Source organism: Urocitellus parryii, chromosome 1 (genome assembly GCF_045843805.1).
Source record: "Urocitellus parryii isolate mUroPar1 chromosome 1, mUroPar1.hap1, whole genome shotgun sequence".
NCBI classification, from domain to species: domain Eukaryota; kingdom Metazoa; phylum Chordata; class Mammalia; order Rodentia; family Sciuridae; genus Urocitellus; species Urocitellus parryii.
Genome location: NC_135531.1, coordinates 39653445 through 39664541, shown reverse-complemented (window position 1 = coordinate 39664541; position 11097 = coordinate 39653445). Strand labels below are relative to the sequence as shown.

The 11097-nt window shown below is 43.4% G+C and overlaps 1 protein-coding gene across 1 annotated transcript; it reads right to left on the bottom strand.

The window, feature by feature from the left end:
* Nucleotides 1-612: 612 nt before the first annotated feature.
* On the bottom strand, nt 613-10418 carry Isl1 (ISL LIM homeobox 1). The gene is made up of 6 exons (XM_026385961.2): nt 10391-10418; nt 9386-9575; nt 6447-6706; nt 4389-4675; nt 3046-3213; nt 613-729 (listed from the first exon to the last, which is right to left on the bottom strand). The coding sequence occupies exons 1-6, from the start codon at nt 10416-10418 to the stop codon at nt 613-615; spliced, it is 1050 nt and encodes a 349-aa protein (XP_026241746.1).
* Between the last annotated feature and the right edge of the window lie 679 nt (nt 10419-11097).

The window sequence follows — 11097 nt, the reverse complement described above, 5'->3', positions numbered from 1 at the left end:
AGAGGGACAAAAGTAAAAAGGAAACCAGCTATAGGACATGCTAAGAGACCCAGGATTTCAATTAACCCCTTGTTAGTCAACTAAAAACATCGCAAACCAATGCAGCTCCACCTTCCTGAAAGGACTCTTTCCAGCCAAGGAGGCCAGTCTCTCTTCCTGATCTTTGCTGGAGCTCTTGTTTGGCAAGGCAATGACCAATATAGAAACAGCACCATTCAGATTAGGACGGACTAGAAAATTTTCTATTTCTGCTTTTTTTTTTTTCTAGATGTGCAGTGAAATTAAAATGCTTTTTTTTGAGATCCTTGAATAAAAATCCTCTACGTTTTAAAAACGTCTTTTTTTTCTTCAGTACTCCTAAGGTCATTGAATAGCGTATGTTGGGTTTTAGGTTTTGTTTGTTTTAATTCTAGTAAAATCCCATGATTGTCTTCACAGTGTTGCTACCATATCACCTTGTCGTTAAAACAGACTTCGTGCATTTCATGGAGCATTCGTTTCTTGATTCAGTTTTCATTGACTGGGTCGTTAAATACTTTAGTTTCGGAGTTCAACATTATAATTTCCCACTTTCTCCAACAGGGAAAAAAAATACATCTGAATGAATGTTCCTCATGCCTCAATAGGACTGGCTACCATGCTGTTAGGTGTATCTGGGAGTTGAGAGGACATCGATGCTACTTCACTGCCAGTGGAATTAGAGCCTGGTCCTCCTTCTGAAAAATTGACCTGCATGGAAAGTTGAGAAATAAATAAAGTAGGCTGTAATTGTATTCAAAAAGTAAACTCCAGGTACTGTGTATGTATGTACAGATGTTTTGTAAACAGATGGACACGTAGATACATACATAATATAATTTTAACATGCTTATAGAAAGCCTATGACGAAGAGAAGTCAAAAAGAAATCCTCTCACTTTCCCATCTTCTTAAAGATCTGTTTTAACTCAAACTGAATTCCCAATTCCCAACATTATGTTGCATTAAATTATTTAAGAACAAATGTGTTTCCCACTGTAAAATGGTATCACAACTCTAACCATGCTTGCTCTAAATAAAATTATCCTGCTGGCAACATGTTGCCCTGGGAGCAGGCGAGTTCTCAGTCTCTAGGCATCAAAGCCTCTCTTTTTGAGTTAGAAAATCCATAACACACGCTCAGATCAAGTGACGGAGATTCAGAGAAGGCTCCATGAACAATGATTAACTCCTTAGAGGACTCACAGTATGGGTTTTCTTCCTCTGTCCTGCTGCTTCTCTGCTTCTTGCTCTCTCTTGCATTTTCCCTCCCTCCTCCTTTGCTCCCTATTTCTCCCCCCCTCTTCTTTCACAGAGAAGATCCATATATTATAACATCCTCATATTATAAATATCCGGCTTTTCCTTTTAAATGAAAAAGCACTGCATTACTGTTGAAAATCTCCTTAGCTGACCACATTCTGATCCCTTCCTCAGCTTCCCCTCTACTGCTCCTACCTGACGCTAAAGTTTCAGAAGGTACAAACATCTGGCTGTCCAAAATCTGCCCCTTACCTTCTTTTGTGATTCAGGTTTTTATTCAAATTATCAGATTAATAACTTTAACTTAAGCTCTTTTCTAGTTTGAGAATCTACTTACCTTCCTTCCTACTCAAACTTTTCCATTGTGAGGTCAATGGATGAACTTCTCAAATTTGCCTACCTTTTGCTTGGGGCACTTAGAGACACAGGCCTGGGGCCAACCACTTGCCTCCAGACCTTTACTCACAGTTTACACCAGGGAAGCAAATGCCCTCTGGGTAAACAGGAGGGTGGAAAAACTGTCCTCTCCTAATGCTTTATCTTTACTGCTCTAGGAAGGATCATGCTTTTAGGATAGAGCTTCATGTTCTATAAGACAGGATTTTATAGGGTTAATGACACTTTAAGAAAAAAAATTATAAGCCAGATGCAGTGGCACATGTCTATAATTCTAATAACTTGGGAGGCTGAGGCAGGAGAATCACAAGTTGGAGACTAGCCTCAGTAACTTACCAAGACCCTCAGCCACCAGTGAGACTGTTTCAAAATAAAAACAAAAAGAACTGGGGATGTACTTGGTGGTAAAAAAAAAAAAAGAAAAAGATTGTTAAGTATATATAAATACCATATTACAAAGGACACATGATTAATACTTATATTTATCTTGGCCTTTTGGAGGTTAAAAGGGGGGAAATAATTATCCTTTCTGAATGTGTAAAACATATTAATGTAAAATGGGTTTCCCAGGATTAAATAAGCACTCTGATTGTTAGAGCTATGTCCCTTTTCCTATATAAATGCCACCACAGTATATGACTATATGACACTTGAACTTATATACTTAAAAAACGTTTAAGTAGCCTTTTGTATATGCAATATAGCATTGTATAGCATTGTATATTACAATATTCCCAGAAAGGGATACAGTAATAAAAAGTGTTGATCAACTACTTGAACTAATTCAATTAATTAATAAATCTCTATACTGATAAATCTGAAAATTGTACCTAGACAGGTGCCTGCTGCTTATTGATAACAACATTGATTATTTATTATAACATTGCATATGTATTACAATCATTTTGAATTGGGCCCCCGGAATATCCCATTCTCTAGATGTTGAAGAGAGAATAAACATGCTGATTGTTGATTCAAATGCCAAGGTGATTTCTAAAGTTCCTGAAAATTCTAAAAGTCTAAGGTGTTTAATTTTGCAGCCCTTATGCATCTCTTTTCACACAAGTCATTTAGTTGGGTACCTTGAAGTTAATCCCAAAAAGCATGTCTGATAAAAAAAAAAAAAATTCAACCTATGGAATCAAATTTCGCAGTCTCATGAAAAAAAAAAAAAGAGAGAGAGAGAAAGAGAGGCTTGTTTTCCTCACATTTGCCCCACTCCCTTCTCTTTACCATCATGCCTCCTCAGTCTCTCCCCAACCTGGGGTCAGGGAGTACCCTCCCCTAGAATCTTTCAGTATATGACAGTTAAACCAGAATCCCTTTTCTGTTGGGAATTTGCCCTTCTCTTTCTGTGAGCTGACACTTACCAGTTGCTGAAAAGCAGGCTGATCTATGTCACTCTGCAAGGCGAAGTCGCTCAGTACTTTCCAAGGCGGCTGGTAACTTTGCACCTCAACTGGGTTAGCCTGTAAGCCACCGTCGTGCCTCTCTGGACTGGCAGCTACCATGGGAGTTCCTGTCATCCCCTGGATATTCTGTGAATAACCCCCCCATCCCAACATGTTAATGAGCAAACTCCCTTCCTCCATTGTCTGCACAGGCTAAGCAAATATACCTGGGTATTATCTTATCTCTATGGTGGCCCTTTATTGATTCAGTTAATCTGCTGCACCTATGGATATGAGCTGGAGTTCAGTTTTGTTTTTCTACTTCTGTAGTCTATATTAGGTCTACCTAGACCTTTTTAAAACAAATTCTACTTTGACTGTGATTTTTCCCCTTACCTTTGCAGCTGATCCCCAATTCCAACTATGGGCTTTCACGAGCCATAATTCTCCCTTCTGCCTCAGGACATGGTGGTTTTCTGGGCAGTTTTAGTTAGTTGCAGACTTTCTCCAAGTGGTTTTCTCCTCCCAGAGCTAGCCCCCACTCCCAAGTCTTTGGATCTGGCAGCTATTGTGCTATTATGTACTAACCAACTTACAAAGTACCCTGGCCCAGTCTCGGCTGGCCTGCCAAGTTTAATGACAGCAGGTTTTATGGCATTTAAAAATAGGGCAAGCAGTAAAATGAAAGGGAAAAAAAAAAGGAAAGAAAGAAACTCTTTAGCTTAACTTAACCAGGAAGCCTGCAGTGGGGTGCTGCCCTGGATAACAGTGCCAGTGGCCTGACGCCTTTGTGGAGGCCTGGGCTCCACCAAGGGTGAAGGGTGGAGGAGGAGATCACCCAGGGGGACCTCCCCAGCCTAGAAGTGCATGGGCAAGTCTCATCAAGTAGTGGGGGAGGCCCTGGAGACTGGCAACATGACTAGTCCCCAAGCCCCAGGATCTAGACTAACACCCAAGGTGTTACTCATTGTGAGAAATTGACAGTCCCCAATGCTCATTGTCACCTACCCTTGGAGGGGGCAATTGAGTCCTTTAGGTTCACATGCTGGTAAGGTTCAGAGCCTGAGCCCACCCATAGGGATGTGAGCTCCTATCACTTTGATAAGTGCCTTTCTAATCTATCCAGTGCTCAGATCAGCACAGGTTGGGCATCAGGGTGGCCTCCCCCAGCCACTTTGACCCATACTTTGTTGGGGCTGGGGATAGGAGGGCCACCCCATTGCACTTCAGCTGGTGCAGGCTAGACTGGACACACAAAGGGTCTGCATTTCCTCCTTCCCCTTTACACTTCAGTCCCCTGCCTGGGCCCCAGGGCCACTCACAGTTTTGTCATTGGGTTGCTGCTGCTGTAGCTGCTTCATCATGATGCTCCGCTTCTTATCCTTGCACCGCTTGTTTTGAAACCAGACTCGGATCACGCGGGGGCTGAGGCCTGTCATCTCCACTAGTTGCTCCTTCATGAGTGCATCAGGCCGGGGGTTGGCAGCATAGCAGGTCCGCAAGGTGTGCAGCTGCTTCTCATTCAGCACAGTCCGCACACGGGTGGTCTTCTCTGGCTGCTTGTGGACATGGGGCCGCAGGGCTGGCTGCCGGGCAGAGATAGGCTCCGCTGCGGGGCAAGGGGCACCATGAGCACAGTCCAGGCTACTAGCTCACCAGCCAGTTAGACCAGGCCTCTCAGGACTATAAGTAGAGCTTTGGGGACAGCAGAGGTGGTGGTGAGGAATGTGCAAAGCAGAATAAAATCTTGATCCTGCTCTGTAATCTACAAGGGTTAATGCTGAGTAATACAGGTCTGAACACAGCCCTTGCTCCTGTTCATATCAACACAGCCTTAGCCAAGGAAAGGGCTGCTCAGGATGGTTCCCCCAGCTCACAACAGAGACAATATTTTAAGTGTTCTTTTTCCTCCTTCCTCCCTAATTCCCCATATCCAGAATGGGCTCAGATTACAACAAGCACCCCCACCTCCATACTTGGAGTTTCCTCTTGGGTAAAGGCCACAGAGGGTACTAGGGAAGGAAATGCAGAACATCCCAATGACAGCTAGAATGTCTGCAAAGGGAAGGTCCAGAATTCTGCTAGAAAGCCTTGAACTATAGTCCCAGAGGACAGTCCTTTTTATGGTCTAAAAAAAAATCCCATATTTCTCCCATCTCTCTATTCCTTGGTCATTTTAGTACTGAATCAACATGGGTTGGGCAGGAAAGGAGGCCTGACCCTCAGCAAAGGAAAACTGAAACTCTATTGAGCTGCCTCCATTAGAGATAAACTACTGACTAGGAAATGATGTGCTTCCACATCCAACCCCCAATATTTTGGGCTCTTCTGTATTTCCCACCCATGGCTTTGCCTTTATACAAGCTATTCACAAATCCCTAGAGAAAGAATTCTTAAGAGCTGCCAGTAAGGGGCCAGCTGCGGGTGGGAGGGAAGAGCTGTCTGTTCCTCACCTCTAGTATGTGGGAACTGATACTTTAAAACTACATGGTGTGGGGGAGGGGCAAGGGTTGCAAATCTATTCAGAACTAAAAGTTAGGTACTGAAACAGTGCCTCACCAGAGTCTTGGTACTGGCCAATTTTGCTCTGTTTCCACTTTCCTTTATAGGGAACTGGCCTTCTGATCTATATGGTAGAAATCCTGCACCTTCTAAGATCCCCTGGGGTCAGTCCAACACCTATGGGGTCAATTTGGAGCTACAGCAACAGGCTTGAAGATGAAATTCTCACCGAATCATATAGAATGAGAATGAATGGCTTAAAGAGTCAGGCTTCCTTTAAAATTCAATTACTGCAGATTAGCTTGTTGACAGTTTTAAATTACAGCTCTGCACAGTGGCCTGCAGTTATTAAGACCTTCACTTTTCTGGGCCAATTCTCTTACAAAATGATAAAATAAAATCTAAAAATGTTTTAGAGTGTGGAATAATTCTCAAGGAAAAATATATTTGGTAGGATAAATGACTTAGGGCCATCTAAGCTTCCTTCATTGAGCTAAAGGAAGCTCCTGGAATCTAGAACTCCACCCCTTTAATTAGGCAGCTCAGAGAATACCTGGCGGGGAGCTGAAGCCCTTTTCAGAAAGCTATGGTTTGGAAGCCAAGGTGAGCTGACAGTACTGTTTGGGCTTGTGTATACATGTGAGCACAAGCGGTATTGTGTTCGTGTGTACCCATATATAGACACACAGACTTGTAGGTGTGGTTGCGGCGTCAAGGCAGACAGTGTGTGCATTGAACCTTGCTGCAAAAGAGCAGAACACATATAACACTTCATTTAACTGCAGGTCTGATGTCGCGATCACCCTGTGACTACCAGGGTTGCTATGTCCAGTGCCTCTGCCTCCCCGAGCTGGGTCTGACTCAGGGCGGAGGAGTACCTGCCATTTGCAGCGGCCGTGCTGGATGCAAGGGACTGAGAGGGTCGCCGGCACCCAAGCTGGCTCTCTCCACCACATCGTGGTCCGCGCGGCAGAAGAGCCCATCTTCCCGCAGCGCAAACTCGTCCCCGGGAATGAGCTGGCGGCTGCAGGCCACGCAGCGGAAACACTCGATGTGGTACACCTTGGAGCGGGCGCGCATCACGAAGTCGTTCTTACTGAAGCCGATGCTGCACTTGGCGCATTTGATTCCGTACAACCTGCGTAAGGGTCCAGCCGGGGACAGAAGACAAGCACAAGGAGAGGGGGTCACTTCAGGCAGGTACTGCCCTGGCCCAAGATCTTCAGTGATCCCAGCTGTAAGCCCCCGAGATGCCCAGAAAAAATCAGTTTACCGAACAGAAGCAAGGAAACGGGAGGAGAGAAATGAAACCTCTTTCTCTCCATTCCCTCCATCTCTTTCCTTCTCCTTCTTCCTCTCCTTTTTCCTTTCCCAAGAACCTTTGTATCTCAGTTGGTACCTCTTAATTCAGAATACTCCACCCCAAACAAGGGAAATTCATTCATGGATTCAAAACCTTTGTCGCTGTTCTTGCGACCAGTCCCAAGGTTCTCCTTGTAGATCTTAGCGGGAAGGAATTCAGGGGTGCTCTGGTGACCAGTACTCCTCCACTTTTGTTTTCTTATTTCTCAATTTTAGTGGCTAGAAATATTTCTGATATTGCAACAAAAAAGAGGACCGGGGAATGGGATTGCCACTGCACTACATATGTGCACACATACAAATACACACAGAGAATAACAAAATGAAACCTCTGGGGGTTTCCAGGTCCCCTCTTTTAAGGCTAGTACATTCAAATCTTTATCCCACCAAAGATTTTCCATAGGCAACAACAATGTTATTGAAGAGTTCCCTCTCCATTCTTTCTTTTATTATTATATTAAAAATCTGCATCTGCTCTCTCTTTTTCAAGTTGTGGAAGCATCTACATCTATTTCAGTTTCCTTGAAAGCCATGACCAGTCTAAAAAAAAAAAAAAAAAGGAAAGACTCACTTCTGAGGTCTTCCTCCTCATTGCTTTCTTTTCCTTACCAAGGGACAATCCTTATAGGTTCTACCTAAGGTTGCACTGCCTGGACCTCTTAGTGACTATCAGAATAACAGAAGCCCAGCCGTTCCTTCAGAGAGAATGAAAGAAAGAGAAAAAGATGCACACAAAGCATGGGGAGATTTTGAAAATTTTGAAATCCAAATGGTCTGTCTGCTTTGTTTTTACAACTGCAGTATTTCCAAGGGCAAGTGCACACACACAAACACAAGAGTTACAGAGTGGAGGAAAGTAAAAGAGCAATTGGGTTCTTCTACAATTGTATGTATCCAGAATTAGGAACGTTCAGGTCTGTGCAATTGAGCAAAACAGTATCTCCATAGGAGTAAAGATGTTCTTGGAGGTGTCAAGTAACTCTCCAGAATCTTGAGTTTACATGCCAATCGAAGAAGAAAGAAAGACAAAAAAGGGGAAAGAAAAAGAAAACAGCTCATTTGTCAAAGGTTAGAGGTAGATTCAAAAGTTTTCCTCCCTCCGCCTACCCAAAGTGAGATCTTCCATTTTATAGGATGAGGACTTTGCCTATGACCAAACAATTTAGAAAATCCCTCCCCCTTCCTGTACCCCACTTCCCCTACTTCCTCCCACTATCCCCCTAAGTATTAAAAAAAACCTCCCTTCGTGTACAGTTCAATTTTATATATCAAAATTATACTCTCTGCTTCACAATTTTAAAAAGGAGAAAAAATATTGGATATTATGTGAGCAGAAGAAAATTGTGATTGTGTATTAAATCTTAATTAAACTTCAACAAAAGTTCTCAAGCTCCAAAACCCTCCAACTTACAAAACCTAATTATGTGTTAATAGCAACTGGAGAATTTTTTAAAATACCACTTAACATAATAGCAATGATAATCTCTTCCGTTTGTTATTAAAACTAATACAATTTTCTTAGAAATTGTACTGGTTTCCTAAGGGAGAAAACAAAGTTTCTGACATCTACACAGGTCCGAGAAAACTTGAGACTAGCAAAGCCCCATGTAGAGTAAACTGAAAGAACAATAACAACAACAAAATCAAACTCAGAAAGTTCCTATGTAGTTGCAGTTGTGTCAGTATGGGCAAATCACTAATTTTATCACTTTCTAGATTTTAATGTGAGAAAGGAAGCTGTTCAATTATCTAAATATACCAATTGTTCCTAGACAGATGATGGGCAATTTGATCTGCTCTGTCTAATTCATCAGCTCAGATAAGATAAGAAAGAAAAGACAGTCAAATGTCACCAAAGGGTTAATATTTAAAAAGATTAAATTTCCGGTGTTTTTGCAAGGAATATTTCAGTTGGTTTTGAAATTTCTCAGGAAGGAATTCTTACCCTAAAAGTAAAAGGGGCAATATGTCTACTTGCTCTTTCAAAATTCATCTCCAAACATGCTTCAAACTTTTATCTATTTCAGTGACACCTCCAATGAATTTTTAAGTTACTAATAAAACAGGAGTAAAATAAACAAATAACACTGTTTTATACAGTGAAAATCAACTATATTTTAAAGTTTAGAAACTCAAACTTATCAATCTTTAAAGTTTTTATTTGTTTTGAAAGGGGAAGAAAAAAGGAGGAAATAATTTGAGCATCACAAATTCCAAGAGTAATTTACTTAATACCACACAATTTATGACACCACTGTGAAGGGCTTTTCCCCCCCTAAAAAGTGAAATGAAAAGCGTATCTTAAATTTTTAAAATACACTTGGACAACTTTTGCATGCTACACTCCATTAAGGCAAACTTCCCCAAAAGACAAAGCCATACCAAATAACACAAATCAGAAATGGGGAGAGACAGAGAAATCTCACACAATTAAGAAAGAAGGATAATGGCATACCTGATATAATCTCTTTTACAGTAGGTTTTCCCATCCCTAACAAAGCACGTACAGCTCTCGTCCAAATACTGATTACACTCTGCACATTTCAAACATGCCGCATGCCATTCCAAATCCGGAGAAACCCTCAGAATATACTGATCGTGAATTTGATTGCCGCAACCAACACATAGGGAAATCAGACGTTTTTCTGAAATGAAAATAAATACATGATTGACTAACCGTTTACTTCCTACAGAGATAAACACACTTTTAGTGTCGTTCTCTTATAGGGCGTACTCTGGGAGGTTTTTTACACCCCCCACCCCTTTTTAAGAGTATTGCACTTTGGGATGGTAATTGAAGTGTGCCATCAAAATCTTGACTCGTTTTTAAAAAGGAGGTGGAATATATGTAAAATGCAGATTTGAATAGTCTACATTTGTAAGCCTAGCACGCAATCAAACCCGCTCATTTTGTATTTTCCCCCTCCTACCTCTTTGCTATAATCATTGGGAAAGATTATGGATAAGTCAAGTCAAAGAAAAGGTTTTGACTAGAAGCGTTAAGTGAACGCAGGGATGTCTATATTTTCCATGAAGCACGCTCTTAAACAGCACATAGGGCTGGATATTGTTAGCAATAGCAGACATCAATACAGTTGTCACTCGTTCTCTTTTGCAAGTCTAATGCTAATTCGTATCTCCGAATATTGTATGTGCGGCAGACCTTTGCAACATAATAACCTTCTCCTAGAGCTCAGAATTCCAAAGGAGGAAATCATCGCTTAGCACCAGAAGACTAGGCTTTGGGAGGAGGGCACAGAGAATTCAAACACAAGGTACAATCAGTTTCCCGAAGATCAGAACCAACAGCAAGCATGCAGGCGGCAACAAGAAAAAAGCCACCTTTTCTTTCTCTCCAGGCAATGACTTCAACTCCGAAGAGCCCTTTGCACCCGTGCCTAAGAGATACCCCCGCATAAGAACAGCAAACCGAGCCCCACAAGGTAAAATAGCCTCTTACTTTTTGGTGGATCTCCCATGTCTCCCATATCTGTGAGAGGGAGTAATGTCCACAGTGAAATGGTGGTTGTACAGTTGGTGAACAGCCCACAGAGAGGATGCTGGAGCTGTGGCTAAGTGGGAAATAGTGGCCCCTGGGGTTGCCAAAGCTGAGAGAGCCGCTGCCCGGCTGCGCCGCGCCCTCGCAGATCTGGGAGTCCACTTTAAGCCCGCGGAGTTGGCGAAGCAGAGGCGCTGCGGCGGCGGCGGACTCGGCGCGGCTCGGGCACCTCTCTTCCTTATCTCTTACTCAAACTTCTCTGCTCCAACTCAGCTCCATCGCCATTGGTCTGACGCAGCGCGCGGGGACGTCAGGCGAGCGCCGCGCCCATTGGCTGCGGGGCGCGCGGCGCAGCTGTTCTGATTATCATATTTCAGCCTTGCCTCTGCCGAGTGCCACTGACCGCTCGGCGAGCCCGCGGGAGAGGATTAGGGCTCCCGAGGCAACTTGCTCCGGGCTCAGGCTGTTCTCCCCCGATGCTCAGGCTGCCTGGCTGCTCGGCTGCTCTGGTTTTTGGCCTCCCTTTCCTCCTCCTCCTCCTCCTGCCCCTCCCTGCTCCTTCCCGGCTGCTCCGCCTGCGCGCTCGCCTCCTGTCGCGCTGCTCCTCCGCCCTGCGCTCCTGGGGTCCCCACAGTCAGCTGGCTGCGTTGAGCGCGGGGCTCACTTTT